The sequence below is a fragment of the Ranitomeya imitator genome, chromosome 1, assembly GCF_032444005.1.
Source record: "Ranitomeya imitator isolate aRanImi1 chromosome 1, aRanImi1.pri, whole genome shotgun sequence".
NCBI lineage: Eukaryota > Metazoa > Chordata > Amphibia > Anura > Dendrobatidae > Ranitomeya > Ranitomeya imitator.
In genome coordinates this window covers 904,428,548-904,447,489 of record NC_091282.1, presented here as the reverse complement: position 1 = coordinate 904,447,489, position 18,942 = coordinate 904,428,548, and the positions used below count along the sequence as shown (strand labels likewise).

Genomic DNA, 18,942 nt, shown 5'->3' with positions numbered 1-18,942 from the left:
CTATGGACTGTACTTTGCAAATGGACTTACAACGGCTGGGAACAAGTGATCCCAATCTGCGCATGCAGCTAATTCTACAGTACCGACAGGCTGCTGCTGCAGAACGCCGGGAGGAGAGAGCTTTCCAGCTTCAGATGGCTCAACTAGAGCGGGGTATCAGTCCTCAGATAACCCCCTCCCAGGACATAAATCCAAGGAGGCCACGTCTTGAAAACTTCCCTGTAATGGAGAAGGATACGGACTTAGATACTTTCCTGCGGGGATTTGAAAAAACCTGCAGGCAGTACCATCTACCCCGTGAGCAGTGGGCACAGTATCTAACCCCAGGGTTGAGAGGCAAAGCCCTGGAAGTTTTTGCTGGCCTCCCACCAGAGCTAGATGCGAACTATGAGGCCATAAAAGAGGCCCTGATCAGGAAATACAACCTGACACCAGAAGTGTATCGTAGAAAGTTCCGGAACCTACAACGTGGACCAACTGACAGCTATGCGACTGTTGTGGGCACCTTGAGGACCACGTTCCACCAATGGATTAGGGGACTTTCTGTCAACAGTTTTGAGGACTTAACAGATCTTATGGTGAAGGATCAATTTCTTCACATGTGCCCCACGGATGTACGACAATTTGTGTGTGATCGGGAGCCACAAACTGCGGATCAGGCTGCAAGGATTGCAGACTGCTATGTGGCTAACAGGATGCCTGAGGTGCGGAAGCCATCGGGATTCAGCTGGAGGGGAGGTAAGCCAAATGGGGACCCTTCTCCCTCTGCCGGCCGATCACCAGTGCTGTCCAAGCCCACCTTTTATGGGGCCCCGAGAAATAGACATTCTCTAGGTGATGCACGCCGGTGCTTCTCCTGCAACAAAGTGGGACATGTTAGCGCTGTCTGCCCTGATAGGGAGAAACGCCCAACTACCACCACAAAGCCGACTGTGCCCCCACCGTCTGTCCTCTTTGTAGCCGGCTCTGATGTGAGGGCAAATGAGAACTGTCAATCTGTCACTGTTGGCAATAAAGTCACCATTGGTCTCAGAGACACTGGGGCAGAGGTGACCATGGTGCATCCAGCAATGATAACCCCTGCCGATATCATACCAGGAAAGACGATGTCTATAACCGGGATTGGAGGGGTCAGCCCTGCCGTGCCAATGGCCCGTGTGTACCTGGACTGGGGAGCAGGGAAAGGACTGAGAGAAGTGGGAGTATCAGAGGCTATTCCCACCAATGTGTTGCTAGGCACGGACCTGGGGAGGATGGTGTCCCACTATGTTCCTCCCTTGCAAGTGAATGATGCAGAGAAGGTGGAAGAAAGTGACCGACCTGAGATCCCGTGCGAGGAGGGAAAATGTCCCAATGCACAGGACTGTAAATATGTGGCAGCTGTGACCCGGAGTCAGGCTGCGGCTCAGACTCAGGCCCAGAGATTAGAGGATGAGTCTCAGACAGAACTGCCAGAACAGGAGGCCCATACTGTGGTCCCGGAGCCTCCATACATGGCAGACCCACCAAGGTCCCTGATAACAGACACTGAAAACTCGGCTTCATACCAGGGCCTGGCAGTCACACTAGGCCGGGGCCTGCAGGCTGACCGTCAGAGCTTCCAGGAGGCCCTGCAGACAGATGCCAGTCTGGAGGAGCTCAGATGTCTTGCAGACCAACCCCCTGCTGCTTCTGGCAAAGAGAGAGTATACTGGGACCAGGGCAGACTGTATACAGAGACTATCCCCACGGATACTACAGAATCTTGGGACTATGAACGGCGGCTGATCGTCCCTTATCCATTTAGGGAACAATTATTGAGGATTGCCCATGAAATTCCTTTGGCCGGACACAATTGGAATACAAAAGACTAAAGCTCGCCTGACACATAACTTCTATTGGCCCAAGATGGGGACAGATATTGCCAATTACTGCCGATCGTGCGTAGTTTGTCAGCGAGTTGGAAAGTCCGGGAATATACAGAAAGCCCCATTGATACCACTGCCTGTGATCGATGAACCTTTCCAGCGAGTGGCTGTGGATATCATAGGGCCACTTGCAATCCCTAGCTGCTCTGGCAAAAAGTACATCCTCACAGTGGTGGACTATGCTACACGATACCCGGAAGCTGTGGCACTGTCCTCCATCCGAGCAGACAAAGTGGTGGATGCTTTACTGACTGTGTTCTCTCGTGTGGGTTTCCCCAGGGAAATGTTGACCGATCAGGGAACCCAGTTCATGTCTGATCTGATGGAAAGCCTCTGTGAAAGAATACAAGTACAGCATCTTGTGGCCAGCGCCTATCATCCCCAAACCAACGGACTCTGCGAGCGCTTCAATGGAACATTAAAGCAAATGCTCAAAATGTTGGTGGAGACTGAAGGGAGAGACTGGGAGCGGTACCTTCCCCATCTGCTGTTTGCCTACAGAGAGGTACCCCAGGCATCTACTGGATTCTCCCCCTTTGAACTTGTCTATGGGAGGAGGGTCAGGGGGCCACTTGATTTGATTAAGGACTGTTGGGAGGACGACCCCAGCACTACTGGAGTCTCAGTGGTCGAATATGTACTGCGGCTCAGAGAGAGAATGCAAAAACTGAGCAACCTGGCCCATGAGAATGTGGCCCAGGCCCAAACCAACCAGAAGGTCTGGTACCACCGTAATGCCAGACTGAGGGCCTACGAGGAAGGGCAGAAGGTTTGGGTGTTGGTCCCTATGTTACAGAACAAATTGCAGGCCGCATGGGAGGGACCATATACTGTACATAAGCGGCTGAATGATGTTAATTATGTGGTGACCCTAGATGAGCATGCAAAGCGTCAGAAAGTGTTTCATGTAAATATGTTGAAGGCCCATCATGACAGGGAGACCTGTGTCTTACCTGTCTGTAGCCTGCCTGAAGAGGGGGAGGCTGATCTGTTATTAGATGTGGGGGCTGGGACTCAGTGCATGGAGTCCCTGGAGTCAGCAGAGTTTAATCCTGAGCTATCCCACAGTCAGAGGTCTGAGCTGATGGGGGCGCTCAGCGAGTTCAACGAAGTCTTCACAGGGGAGCCTGGGAGGACACACTTAGCAGTTCACCATGTGGACACTGGTACTAATCCCCCAGTACGGCAGTCTGCATACCGTGTGTCAGCAGAGGTGAAGGCACACATGAGGGAACAGGTAGAGGAGATGCTGAAACTCAAGGTGATACAAAAATCCCAGAGTGCCTGGGCCTCGCCTGTGGTTCTTGTCCCCAAAAAGGACCGTACTACCCGATTCTGTGTAGACTACAGGAAATTAAATGTATTGACTACATGTGAGGTCTACCCCATGCCGAGGATAGATGAGCTGTTAGAGCAGCTAGCTAAAGCATCGTACCTTACCATCATGGACCTGAGTAGGGGATACTGGCAGATACCCCTGACCAGAGAAGCTCAGGAGAGGTCTGCCTTTATAACGCCATTTGGGCTGTTTGAGTTTCTGGTGATGCCCTTTGGTATGAAGAATGCCCCTGCCACCTTCCAGAGGTTGGTCAATCACTTATTGGAAGGATGTGATGGTTTTGCCGTTGCTTATCTTGATGATATAGCCATCTTTAGTGATTCTTGGGAGGAACACCTCGTACATCTTTCGCAGGTGTTGCAAAAGCTTAAAACTGCAGGTCTTACTGTTAAGCCAGGGAAGTGTCAGGTAGCCATGCGGGAAGTTCAATACCTGGGACACCGGGTGGGGGGAGGACTGCTAAAACCTGAGCCAGGGAAGGTAGAAGCCATTACAGCCTGGGCCACCCCACGAACCAAGAAGCAGGTACTGTCCTTCCTGGGTACGGCTGGCTACTATAGGAGGTTTGTACCAAACTACAGTGCTCTGGCCAAACCGTTAACTGATCTGACCAGGAAGAGACTTCCTAAAATTGTCTCCTGGAGTCCTCAGTGTGAGGAATCATTTTCTGCCCTAAAGTCGGCATTGGTTAGTTCACCCGTCCTGCAGGCTCCAGATTTCACTTGCCGGTTTGTAGTGCAGTTCTCAGCCAGGTGAACCAACAAGGAGAGGAACACCCAATTCTGTACCTAAGCAGGAAACTCCTGCCCAGAGAAGTGGCTTATGCCACCATTGAAAAAGAATGTTTGGCAATTGTGTGGGCTCTGCAGAAGCTGCAACCATACCTTTATGGGCGCAACTTCACCGTGATCACAGATCATAACCCACTGAGTTGGCTCAACCGAGTAGTTGGGGACAATGGGGAATTGCTTAGATGGAGTTTGATACTTCAGCAATATGATTTCACAATTCAGCACAAGAAGGGAGTTGATCATGGCAATGCCGATGGCCTTTCTCGCCAAGATGGCACAGAACCAGATACGTGCTCGGGAGCTGACCTGTAAGTCAACCCCCATGCACGTTCATAAGGAGGGAGGTGTGGTGGAATATGTGTATATATATTATATATATATCTATATGTGTGTAGTGACCTCTGACATCTGTCTATTGATAATGTAGCTCTGTCCTGAAGGCCAGTGGCACCTAGATGTTAATATGTACTTCCTTGGGAAGAGTAGGAATTCTGTCTCCATATCTCACCAGGGGGTCTAGCTAGAGCCAAGAACAAAGGAACACTTGACACTTCTGAGGTCTTGGAGGGGAGATGCTAAATGCTGCTTGAGGGAAGGTATCCCTGGGAACCATTTCACACATGTCTCCAGAGGAAAATAATATATATTCATTAGTAGCGCGGCCGTGGCCCAATCAAACAGGCAGCAGTTATGATATTGGCCTGAGGGGCCGGTCTAGAAACCTGACCTCAGACCAAAGTTATAAATTTAGGCTGCAGACAGAGAATGGTGTTCACATGATGAGGGCAGCCTGAAAAGCTGATGTGTTCCACAACTACACTCACCCCCCCTCAGGGAGCAGAAAGCAGACTACAAGTTAGATGATTTCTGTAAGTTTTCTCCTTTTTATTTTATACTGTTTTGCATAAGTTGTATGTCTTTTTATTATCATATTTTTATACCTTTTTCTTGTAAACATTTAACCTTTTTCTATTAAAGTATAAACTTTAATAAGTTGAACCTTGAATGTTCTAAAGAATCCATAGCCTAGAGGTGTGTGAGCCTTATGAGTGATAGACATATTTTGATTAGTTATTTCTGGGACTCATCGCCCGTGTATTCGATGAGTGGTGGCAGCGCGTATGAGCGGGTGTGTGGCCTGGGTCGGTATGTGATTTATGCTCCCATTACAGCATAGGACAGAGGTTGAATGCTGGACGGAGAGTGGGGAGATAGATTAACCCTTGCAGGCACAACCCAAAGTCACGTGTGAGAGCAGGCACGTGACGAATAAGTGACACCACGGAGCAGCGATCCGTGACAATCCACTATATTACTATCTCAAAAATCCCTCAGTATACATTATTCCCAGCAGCATATAATCCATCAATAGGGACATATCTCAGCTATTTATCATTGCTGGCTACATCATATCATTAGGCAATATATAAGGTGATCACAGATCAGAACATATATGGGAATCAAAAAATAGCCTATATACTACATCACTCCCACCAAAATCAATAGTGAACATATACCAACCACACAGCGGCAGCCGGGAATTAGGTGAAGCATCATCCTTAAAGACAAAAAAACTTTTTATCCATATAAATAGTCCAATTTTAATATATTATGACATCTTCATCCACATTCATCCACCGACTGTCACATGTGTGGCTGATCTAATAAAAACATACAAAAATCAATTAAAATACCTAAAATGTTAAAAACATGACGAGCAACATATATCATCAGGGGATACTAGGTTCAATGAGTACATCCTTGAAGATTGAAATCTATATTCAGACCCCCTGGTTGTAATGAACCCAGGGTATAGATCCACTTCATTTCTTTTGTTTTTAACATTTGTAACCTGTCCCCACCCCTTCTCAGAACAGGAACATTATCAATGACCCTGAACCTAAGTTGATTCACCGAATGTTTCCTATCTACAAAGTGTTTTGGGCCCGGCAACTCAGTAAGCCCTGTTCTAATCGTGCTTTTATGTTTAGTGATGCGGGCCTTCACCTCCATCGTGGTCTCGCCTATATAGGCGAGTCCACATGGACAGGTGATCATATAGATGACATAACTAGATGTACACGTATATCTTTCTTTCAAGAAAAATTTCTTCCCAGTATGGGGATGGCAGAAAAATTCTCCCTTGAGCATGTTATTACAACAAGCACAGCCAAGGCATGAGAAATTCCCATACCTTGGTGCACTTAACGTTTTTTGGCTCATATTTTTGGAAGTACCAAAATCAGATCTAATCAATCTGTCACCTAGATTCTTACCCCTCCTGTATGACATCATGGGAGGCGATTTAAAACCTGTCATCTGAGGTAGTCCTCGTTGCAAGAGGGCCCAATGTTTTTTTATAACACCACTAATCCGATTACTCATAGAGTTGTAGGTAGAAACAAACGGAAAGCGATCACATACGTTTTTAGAGGTTTTCTTACGGACACTCTCTCTTGATGAATTTCGAGCCTTGATTTTAAAGGCCTCAACACTTTTTCTTGGATAGCCCCTAGCCACAAACTTCGAGCACATGTCTTCCAGACGTTGGTCCACCAAATTTTCATCGGACACTATTCTCCGTACCCTTAGTAGTTGGCTCCATGGGAGCGAATCAACCATCTTTCTTGGATAGAGCAAAAAGGGGGAGAAGCCAGCGCAGCCTAAGGTTAAGACGCAATACATAAAGTGCAAATGCACATATTAATTTCTAACTGTATTTTCAAAATGAGACATTTAGCAAACAATTGATCAATTCTTTGAGCCACCCCGCCTCTTCACGGCAATCTCATATTGGGGCAGTCCTACACTACGTTTTTTATATTCGCTGTGCCATAAAGGCCTCCTAAATGAACTAAATGCAAGACCACATTAAAAACATGCTGTACCTGGATCATATACTGAGTCACCCCCATGGCGCCAGAGTAGGCAAGCGAGGATAAAGGTTGACCAGGTCCAGACAGACATTTCGGATCCAACCTCCACACTGCCCATCCAGAGCCACAGATGAAAAGTGAAACAGGCTGAGGCACAGGTGCATAATTAAACAAAGCCTGAGGCAGGGCAGGGCTGCTGTGTGTGGACAGCAGCCTATCAATCACTGAGACACAGAAAGAATGGCGCACATAACCAGGCGCGGCGCACGGCAACAGTGGTGGTCAGCCACTTACCAATAACAGAGCAAAAAGGGGGAGAAGCCAGCGCAGCCTAAGGTTAAGACGCAATACATAAAGTGCAAATGCACATATTAATTTCTAACTGTATTTTCAAAATGAGACATTTAGCAAACAATTGATCAATTCTTTGAGCCACCCCGCCTCTTCACGGCAATCTCATATTGGGGCAGTCCTACACTACGTTTTTTATATTCGCTGTGCCATAAAGGCCTCCTAAATGAACTAAATGCAAGACCACATTAAAAACATGCTGTACCTGTTGCCGTGCGCCGCACCTGGTTATGTGCGCCATTCTTTCTGTGTCTCAGTGATTGATAGGCTGCTGTCCACACACAGCAGCCCTGCCCTGCCTCAGGCTTTGTTTAATTATGCACCTGTGCCTCAGCCTGTTTCACTCTTCATCTGTGGTACTGGATGGGCAGTGTGGAGGTTGGATCCGAAATGTCTGTCTGGACCTGGTCAACCTTTATCCTCGCTTGCCTACTCTGGCGCCATGGGGGTGACTCAGTATATGCTCCAGGTACAGCATGTTTTTAATGTGGTCTTGCATTTAGTTCATTTAGGAGGCCTTTATGGCACAGCGAATATAAAAAACGTAGTGTAGGACTGCCCCAATATGAGATTGCCGTGAAGAGGCGGGGTGGCTCAAAGAATTGATCAATTGTTTGCTAAATGTCTCATTTTGAAAATACAGTTAGAAATTAATATGTGCATTTGCACTTTATGTATTGCGTCTTAACCTTAGGCTGCGCTGGCTTCTCCCCTTTTTTTGATCTTTCTTGGATGGTTGCTGTCGAAAGACAATAAACTGTTTCTGTCTGTTTCCTTAATAAAGATGTCCGTTTTTAGTCTGCCTCCATCTTTGTAAACCAAAGTATCTAAAAACTGAATCTGTACTGCCGAGTGTACTAAAGTAAATTGCAATTCTGGATAAACCTCATTGAGGCTAGCATGAAAATGCTCTAAGTCTAACAGACTACCCTCCCAAATCACAAAAATATCATTAATGTAACGCCACCAGCCTCTAACGTGGCGCCAAAGGATGGAATGGTACACAAACCTGTCCTCAAATACCGCCATATAGATGTTGGCATAAGTGGGGACCACATTGGACCCCATGGCGGTAACTCTCAACTGAAGGAAATACTCATGCCCAAAGAGGAAATAATTCCTCCTTAGGATGAGTTCCAACAGTGTGAGGACAAGCTGTGCACACTCTGGGGCCACGTCAGAGCCCGATAGCGCACAATGGACGGCTTCTAGACCCTTGTTATGTTCGATTGACGTATACAACGATGTCACATCGAACGATGCCAGAATAGATGCATCAGACACTGTCAAACCTTCGATTTTCTCAAGGAAATCACTCGTATCTCTCACAAAAGATCGTGCTGCTACAGCAAAAGGACGTAACACTTTATCTAGACACATAGCAGTTTTACTAAATAATGAACCCCTCCCAGAGACTATCGGTCTACCGGGGGGGTTAAGCAGATCTTTGTGGATTTTCGGTAACACATACAGCACCAGTGTAACTGGTGCTTCAACAATCAAAAATTCTGACAGCTTGTGATCAATCAATCCCATGGCCCGGTCTGCAGATACACGGAGGTAGTGACGTGCGGCACTGGCCTGTGTCATTTCCGGGCGCGGCCTCTGTCGGGTCATGTGACGAGGCGCGACTCCGGTATGACGGGACTGTGCCTGCGCTCCCCTGCCGCTGTGCCTGTCGAGCGGGGATGACGTCGGTGGAGTCCGACGAAGATGTTTGGATTTACAGGTACAAGGGATTATTTGATTGGGGGAGCCTAAATAACCTAGAGTAAGGATAAATCCGATTGGCCACATAAGATCTTTGGCGCTGTTTAGCCTCATGATGGGACACCATGCAGGAAGTTTTGCATCACATTGGCTACCGATCACTATGGCAACGATGACACATGGAGGAATCGATAAAGGAGAGTTGTAAACAAGAACCTGATTTTATATTTCTATATATACTATTATCATTATGTAGGTGATGGTGACTGTTTTCTGATGTGTACATATGCACTGAAGTACCTGATGTTTATTTCTATATGTTTTTATAATGATATTTCACATTGTGAGATGGGCGGGACTTGGTAGTGATTGGCTCCCTGCGTGGTGTCCACACTATTTAAGAATGCCTGATTGCCATGTTTGTATGCTTGAAAAAGACCCGCATATGGTCGAAACGATGCTTATGCACGATGGCTGAATAAAGATTTTCTAGGATTAATACACCCGGTGGAGCGCTGTTCCTTTGTGCAGATTGTGACGTTTTACCCAGGAGGGTTCCCTGGATATGGAACGAGCGCCAGAATGAGAGAGTGCTGTCGGTCACCTGCATTTTCTGTTTACAGAACCACCCACTGTGATCTTTGTGTCAACAGCTCTCTGCTGCCACCGGACAATTACTCGATTGATGATTAACGGAGGAGTCCACAGGATGTTTCCACTAAAAGGCAGGTTACTGGGGAACTAACAGTGAGCATATGGTATATACACATCCAATTCCAACGCATGGAATATATAGTTGTGCTCAAAAGTTTACTACATACCCTGGCAGAATTTTTGCTTTCTTGGCCTTTTTACAGAGAATGATAACACCAAAACATTTTCTCCACTCATGTTTAGTGGTTGGGTGAAGCAATTTATTGTCAAACTACTGTGTTTTCTCTTTTTAAATCATAATGACAACCCAAAACATTCAAATGACCCTGATCAAAAGTTCACACACCCTGGTGATTTTGGCCTGATAAAATGCACAGAAGTTGACACACATGAGTTTGAATGGCTACTAAAGGTAACATCCTCACTTGTGACCTGTTTGCTTGTAATCAGTGTGTGTGCATAAAAGTTGAGTGAGTTTCTGGGATCCAGACAGACTCTTGCATCTTTTATCCAGCCACTGATGTTTCTGGATTGTGAGTCATGGGGAAAGCAAAAGAATTGTCAATGGATCTACTGTAAAAACAGGAAAGGGATACAAAAAGATATCCAAGGAATTGATAATGCTAGTCAGCAGAGTTCAAATTGTGACTAACAAATGGAAAATCAGGGGCTCTGTAAAAACAAAACCACGGTCATGTAGACCAACAAGAATGTACTCCACAACTGCCAGGAAAATTATTCTGGACAACCCCCCAAATAACAAGGTGAAATACAGGACTCTCTGAAAACTAATGGTGTGGTTGATTCAAGATGCACAATAAGGAGGCACTTTAAGAAAAATGGGCTGCACGGTCGAGTCGCCCGACGAAAGCCATTACTGCGCAAATGCCACAAAGTATCTCACCTACAATAAGCAAAACAGCACAGAGACAAGCCTCAAAACTTCTGGAACAAGGTAATTTGGAGTTATGAGACCAAAATTGAACTTTTTGGCCACAACCATAAACGTTACACTTGGAGAGAGGTCAACAAGGCCTATGATGAAAAAAAAACACCATTCCTACTGTAAAGCATGGAGTTGGATAGCTGATGTTTTGGGGATATGTGAGCTACAAAGGCACAGGAAACTTGGTCAAAGTTGAAGGAAAGATGAATGCAGCACGTTGTCAGCAAATACTGGAGGCAAATTTGCACTCATCAGCCTGGAAGCTGCGCATGGGACGTACTTGGACATTCCAACATGATAATTATCCAAAACACAAGGCCAAGTCAAGCTGTCATTGGCTACAGAACCAAGTGAAGGTTCTGGAGTGGCCATCTCAGTCTCCTGACCTCAATATCATTGAGCCACTCTGGGGAGATCTCAAGCGCGCAGTTCATGCTAGACAACCCTGAATTTATAGGAACTGGAGGCTTTTTGCCAAGAAGAGTGGGCACCTTTACTATTTGAGAAAATAAAGAACCTCATCCACAACTACCACAAAAGACTTCAAGCTGTCATTGATGTTAGAGGGGGCAATACACGGTATTAAGAAATGAGGTATGTGAACTTTTGATCAGGGTCATTTGGATGTTTTGGGTTGTCATTATGATTTAAAAAAAGAAAACACAGTAGTTTGACAATAAATGGCTATACCCAACCACTAACCATGAGTGGAGAAAAAGTTTTGGTGTTATCATTCATATTCTCTGAAAAAAAGGCCAAGAAAGCAAAAATTCTGAGGGGGCATGTAAACTTTTGAGCACAACTGTATGTATATGCCTCCGATACTGTCACTGCGAACCCCACAGTATCCCAAAAAAGAATATTAGCTGCCACCAGTCGGGTAAATTTTATGTTTACGTCGACTGGATGCCTGGTAGGTAGTGTATGGCTTCAAGGCACAGTTTACAGAACAAAAGTAGCAGAACTATTACCGTACATTTTATATTTAATCCAAACAATAGGCAGTGTTTCTAAAAAAAAAAAAAAAAAAGTACAAAAGATTTTACAATCGGGTCAAACAATACAGCATATACAATTACAGAAAATAAAAAGGATTAACAAAATACTTACTAAACTGATCACAGAGATGATTCAGCTAGCGAACAGAAACCGATTGAAAACGTCTGGTTAATGGAATCAAGCCTACACTAACATTGAACAAAGATAATAATTTGTCTTGTCCTTGTATCAGTATCTGAGTTACGCCCACACACCTTCCCGTGATGACCTCATGTAGGCTGGGTTGTTTTGAGTCCCTCAGGATTTTATGAAATTCTCAACTTATGAAATAACTTTACTCCTGATGATCACAGAAGTTTGAGATCGCCGCCATATTTTTCATCATATTTTTTTACCTTTACCCAGAAAGCAAACATGACATGGCTGTTATCAGTTATCTGGCCACTATAGATTTGGGGCTTAAGGCCCCGTTACACATAGCGACGCTTAAGCGATCCCGACAACGATACGACCTGTTAGGGATCGTTGCTGCGTCGCTATGTGGTCGCTGGTGAGATGTCACAGTGTGATCTCCCCAACGACGCAGCAGCGATGCGGCGAACTGTAGCGACCTGTAGAACGATGCTATTTCATGATGATTCAATGGGACGTCCTGTCAACGAGGTCGTTGGTAAGGTGTCAAACACAGCGATGTGTGCTACCCAGCGGGACCTCAACGATCAAAAAATGGTCCAGGCCATTCCGACACGACCAGCGATCTCACAGCAGGGGCCTGATCGCTGCTACGTGTCACACATAGCGAGATCGCTACTGAGATCGCTGTTGCGTCACAAAACTTGTGACTCAGCAGCGATCTCGCTAGCGATCTCGCTATGTGAGACGGGGGCTTTAGAGGCAGGGGTTACAGTTATGAAAAACATGCATCTTCTTCCCTGATTAGCTGTGAAGCTGAAAGTGTATGGCCATCATAATCGGATTTATACCAGACACAATATTCATAATTTTCTACTGATGCCCAGACATCTGGCAAAGAAGTTTGGATGCAAAGAATGCGCACCTGTGAAGATCAATAGCTATCTCAAAATGGTGTGAGATATTTGCTTCAATCCTCTTAAAACTTAAAAGGCACCTGTCACCAGGTTTGGCCAATAACTGATATGGCAATCACCTTTCAGGGCTGATATACAGCTTTCTATAATGCTGTATATCTGCCCCCAACCAGACCTCTAAGAGAAGAAAAATATCACCTGCGGTACCGTTCTCCTGCTTGCATTGTGTGGATGACGTGTCTCCTCGGCACTGCGCTCCTGCGCAGGCGTACTTCTCTACCCTGTTGAGTACAGAGCAAAGTACTGCACTGCGCAGGTGCTAGGAAAGGTCAAAGAACCCAGGTGCATGTGCACTGCAGTACTTTGCTCTGCCCTTGACAGGGCAGAGAAATACGCCAGCGCAGGAGCGCTGTGCTGAGGAGACTGTGTGGATGACAAAGGGTCGTATCATCCACACGAAACAAGCAGGAGGATGGGGATCATAAGAAGATGGGAGGCGCCGGACCAAGACCAGCGACACCCATTGGACCGAACCGTCCTGCAGTTGAGTATAATAAAAGTTATTTTTCTTCTTTTTCCGGTCTTAAAGGGAACCTGTCATGTCATTTTTAGAATCTAAACTGTCCCCAAAGTGTTATTAGTGATGCAATGTGTGTCAATAACAATGGCTTTGTAATCGTGTGCAAAAAGCACTTCATATACACTGCTCAAAAAAATAAAGGGAACACTTAAAACACAATGTAATTCCAAGTCAATCACACTTCCGTGAAATCAATCTGTCCAGTTATGAAGCAACACCGATTGTGAATCAATTTCTCCTGCTGTGATGTAAATGGTACCAACAACATGTAGAAATGATTGGCAATCAGCAAGACAATCCCTATAAAGAAGTGATTCTGCAGGTGGTGACCACAGACCATTTCTCTGTTCTCATCCTTTTTGGCTGTTGTTTTGGTCATTTTTGCATTTTGTTATTGCGCTCTCCCCTACAATAGCATGAAGCGGTGTCTACAAACCTCAGAAGTTACTCGGGTAGTACAGCTCATCCAGGATGGCACATCAATGCAAGCTGTAGCTTGCAAGGGTAGCTGTGTCTGTCAGCTTCACACTGAGGATGTGACAGTCTGGAGATGCCGTGGAGAACGTTCTGCTGCCTGCAACATCCTCCAGCATGACCGATTTGGCATTGGGTCAGAAATGGTGTGGGGAGGCATTTCTTTGGAGGTCCACACGGCCTTCCATGTGCTAGCCAGAGGTACGCTGACTGCCATTAGACACTGGGATGAGATCATCAGAACCATTGTGAGACCATATGCATGTGCAGTGGCTCCTGGATTCCTTCTGATGCAAGACAATGCTAGGCCTCAAGAGACTGAAGTGTTTCAGCCGTTCCTTCATGAAGAAGGCATTGATATTATGGACTGGCCCGCCCGTTCCCCAGACCTGAACCTGAATCGAGCACATCTGGGACATAATTTCTCGCTCCATCCACCAACGCCATGTTACACCACAAAGCGTCCAGGAGTTGACTGATGCTTTAATCTAGGTCTGTGAGATCCCTCAGAACATACACGCCTCATCAGGAGCATGTATAGCGTTGAAGGGAGTTCATACAGGCACATGGAGGCCACACAAACTATTGAGCATCATTTTGTTGTCTTGGGGCATTTCCACTTAAGTTGGATCAGCCTGTTATTTGATTTTCCACTTTAATTTTGAGGATCATTCCAATTCAAGACCTCCATGGGATATTCATTTTGATTCACATAGATCATTTTTAGGTTTTATTGTTCTCTATGCATTCCACTTTGTAATGAATAAAGATTTGCAACTGAAAATTTTCATTCAGTGATATCTAGGATGTGGGATTTTTGTGTTCCCTTTATTTTTTTCAGCAGTGTAGTTAGATCGCAGATGCGTATTTAGTCATAGGTGTATGCTTCATTTTGTTCAGTCATGGTTGTTGCCGCCCACGTAATTTGAATGATGTTCCCAGGGTTGCGCTGATGTCACTCGAATACGTGCCAATGTTTAGTTATTTGATCCCATAAATGCAATTTATGCCTATATTTTTCTCACTTCACTTCCCCAACTTAGACTATTTAGTGCTGATGCATCACACACAAATCGGATTCCAAAAATATTTACAAATAGGTTGTAATGTAACAAAATAGGTAACAAGCCAAGGGGGAGAATACTTTTGCAAGCCACTGTATGTCCATAAGAAAATTCAGTCTTTAGAGTTCCTTTTTCTCCAATATTTGAAAATCGAAAAGAGCTATAGCAGCCACTGACAGCGAGACTAAGTAAAACCAGAAAACCTTATCAAAGAATATGGTTTGTGTGTCTTCCCTCTTTGACTCCTTCGACATTGTGAACCCGATAGTACCTAGGAGGATTTCTGTCCAAGTGATAACCACCAGTGCCATCTACAGTGCCGGTTACAGGCTCCCACATTTTGCTTACACTGACCGAACATGTGGAGCTTATGGACACGTCAGATAAAATTTCAACAAATCACTGCAATCAAATCATAAACTATACTGGGATTTTTAGCAACGGAGAACCTTCATACTCATTAATGAGGCCAAACCTGCCTATTCGTTTGGAGGCTTCCTCAGTCACCCCAGATAAATAATTTCCATGGAGAGAAGGGCTGGACTTGATGAATCTGAATGTCTGCTCTATTTGTTCCCTTCAATACACGACAGGCGATCAGTGCTTGTTCATGTGTATGAGGGGTTGGTTACCGTATTTTTCGGACTATAAGACACACTTTTTTACTTCCAAAATGTGGTGGAAAATGGGGTGCGTCTTGTAGGCCGGAAGTATGGATGGTATGGACCACTATGGCTGTGGTGGGGAGGTGTGGGAGCGGTTTCGGTAGAGCATCGGGTCACAGGAAGCTGGAGCCGGCGGCTCCAGCTAACTCCTGTGCCCGCTGCTAAAGAGCAATGAATATGCACTGCATTCCATGCCCATGGGCGTGGAGGGCAATGCATATTCATTTTTCTGGCATCCTGGTATAAATGGCCCCATCCCGTTCCTGGTATGCATGGCCCAATCAGGAAAGATTAAAAAAAAACCAAAAAAACATTACACTCACCTACACGGCGCTCCCTCGCAGAGTCCTGCTCCGGTGCCAGCAGCTGCTTAATGCTTGTAAGCACGCATGTCAGGGGCATCATATGCTGCTCACAAGCAGAGCATAGCTGCCAGAATACTCAGAGCACAGCTGCCAGGGACCATTCATTGCAGAGAGCGGTGAGTATCCATTTCTCTTCAGTAGCGCGCAGTGTCAGCCAGCGGCTTCTTGCTGCGGCCGGTGGTCACGTATGCTGATACGTAAGATAAATGAATATTCAGAATATTCATTTCTCTTATCGTACGTATCAGCACACGTGACAGCCGGCTGCAGCAAGAAGGCTCGCGCGCTACTGAAGAGAAATGGATACTCACCGCTCTCTGCAATGAATGGTCCCCGTGAGTATTCTGGCAGCTGCTGGCACCGCAGCAGGACACTGTGAGGGAGCGCCGTGTAGGTGACTGTAATGGTTTTTTTTTTTTTTTTTTAAATCTTTCCTGATGGGGCCATGCATACCAGGAACGGGATGGGGCCAATTATAAAAGAAAAAGGATGGGACCAATCCTACCAGGAACAAGATGGGGCCATTTATACCAGAAAGAAGACGTGGCTAATCATACCAGGACAGTGATGGGGCCAATCATACCAGGACTGGGATGGTGTCAATCATACCAGGATAAGGATGAGGCCATGCACACCAGTATACGGATGAGGGGGCCATGCATACCAGGATAGGGATGAGGGGCCATGTGTATCAGAATGGGGATGAGGGGACCATATATACCAGAATAGGGAATATTACAGTATAGATTTGACACATTTTTTTCCTAATTTCCTCCTCTAAAACCTAGGTGCGTCTTATTGTCTGATGCATCTTATAGTCCGAAAAATACGGTAAGTTGTAAACTTCTAAAAACTATACCCTGTGAGGAAAGGTTTGAGATATGTGTGATATTGATGTGCTGTAAGAGGTCTTCTTACCAATAGGTTTATCCAGTCTCATAAGTCGTAGGTAAGGCTGGACTTTACTTGGCATACCTTCAACCATTCCAGCGGCAGAAAACCTCCGCCTTGTCAAAATATTAAGTGTGGTTTTCAGACGAGTACTCTGACTAACCATGGAGCACAAACATTTTGGATAAATGCTGGATGCATTGTTTGTGTGCTGCCATTTGGATTTCAGAAATGTCTTCTCGTTGTAGTCATCTTTCCAGTAGAGGGACGCCATAGTAGTAGACAAGTTACGGGTACATGCGCTGTACACGGCTCTGTGGATAGGCACACATATCCGGGTCATCTTAAGTGACAAGGCCATCAGTTCTCCTAGGAAGTCAAAGGATAAGGTTATTACTATGGTCACCTCTTCTCTGTATACAGTGCATCACGCTATATGTGATTGATGCATTCACAACACAAGCCCACGAACAACCACAGATCTGCCCTTAACATCCCCTCCACCACTCTTCCTACCTCTCACACTCTCAGAGGACAGGAATACGGCTGAATTATAACAAGTATATTATGGCCATGAAAGCCAGATCAAAATGAACAAAACTCAGGGATTTAGCCTGATCACTTTCATTTCTTTCAACATTCACAATATGAGATAAATATGCTATTTTATTAGTTTGGACGGTTATGCTCACAGCAATACCCCTTTTTTAATTTTTCTTAGATTTCAATTATATCCTGAGAAAAGGGGATGATATGAATTTGTATTTTTATTAAAAAAATATTTTTATTTTTTTAACATTTTTTTTTTTTTCTTGAACCCCTCTTGGAGATTTCACCACTTGTACAATACACTGCAATGCTGTAATGCTGCAGCGTATTGTGAAATCGGCATCGGAGGCTGGGTTCACATTAGCGTTTGAGTCCGCAGTGTGGTGCTGCGGACGTCTTTCCTTAAGCTCCACCTACTCTGGATGCGTCATGCGTACCTATCTTTAGCAATGTGTACGCGGATGCGTCTGCGTGTGTCGCTTTAATGTGCCCTCCGAACGCAACTTGTTGCACATTCTTATGTTTGGCGGGAACGTCAAATCAACGCACGCGGACGCATCCGCATAGAACGCATGTCCCTGCGTACCCAATGTTAAAGATAGATAGGCAGGACGCATGCAGAAGTAGGTGGAGCTTAAGAAAAGAAGTCCCCAGCACCACGCTGCGCACGGCTAGGCTAATGTGAACCTAGCCTTAGCTTTCACAGGTATGAAAACATGGCAGACACAGGGGCCTTCGGTAGCTACCCGGCTGCCACAACAACACTAATAGTACCTCGTAATCTTGTTTTGTGAGGGCTTGAGGGGTGTCAGAAGGGTCACCTTTCCCCCATTTCCAACCTCTTAACTGCTGCTTTCAAAAGGCTAAACTGCAGAATTTAGACTCGGGTGCTAGTTGTATAAAACGCCCAGCATCCCCACTGCATGGAGACGGCTACATGTATTGTGCATATCACAAGTCAGGCCGGCTTCACACTTGCGAGTTTTACGGACGTAAGAGCGCAGAAACTACGTCCGTAAAACTCGCAAAAAATACGGCACAATTATTCTCTATGCCCCTGCTCCTATCTGCCGTATTTTACTGATCAGTATTATACGGCTTTCTACGGCCGTACAAAATCGCAGCATGCTGCGTTTGTCACCGTACTGCGCAAGAAATACGCCAATGAAAGTCTATGGAAGCGTGAAAAATACGGATTACACACGGACAAGCAGTGTGACTTGCGAGAAATACCCAGCGCTGTTAGAGAGAAAAGCCGGCAATTCAGTGCGGTGTACAGTAAAATCACACTGACAGCTTACAGTAGAATAGGTAGAATAAATGTGTACACATAGAATAGGTATATATATATATATATATATATATATATATATATGTCAGTGAGACACATATATGTATATATATTAATATTTATTCCAGCGCTATACAGCTTGAAAGCCGGTAATTCAATTACCGGCTTTTTCTTTCTCCTTCCTAAAACCCGACATGATTTGAGACATGGTTTACATACAGTAAACCATGTCTTCTCTCCATTTTTTTTGCAGATTCCACACTACTAATGTCAGTAGTGTGTATCTGCAAAATTTGGCCGTTCTAGCTCTTAAAATAAAGGGTTAAATGGCGGAAAAAATTGGCGTGGGCTCCCGCGCAATTTTCTCCGCCAGAGTAGTAAAGCCAGTGACTGAGGGCAGATATTAATAGCCTGGAGAGGGTCCATGGTTATTGGCCCCCC

General features: G+C 45.3%; 1 protein-coding gene across 1 annotated transcript in view; it reads right to left on the bottom strand.

The window, feature by feature from the left end:
• The window catches only part of COQ2 (coenzyme Q2, polyprenyltransferase), a 43,982-nt gene that overhangs the window by 7,678 nt on the left and 17,362 nt on the right, over nucleotides 1-18,942 (bottom strand). The window contains exon 2 of the mRNA XM_069743391.1: nucleotides 16,689-17,030. Coding sequence (XP_069599492.1) covers nucleotides 16,689-17,022 — 334 coding nt within the window. The 5' untranslated portion in view covers nucleotides 17,023-17,030. The remainder of the gene's footprint in view (nucleotides 1-16,688; nucleotides 17,031-18,942) is intronic.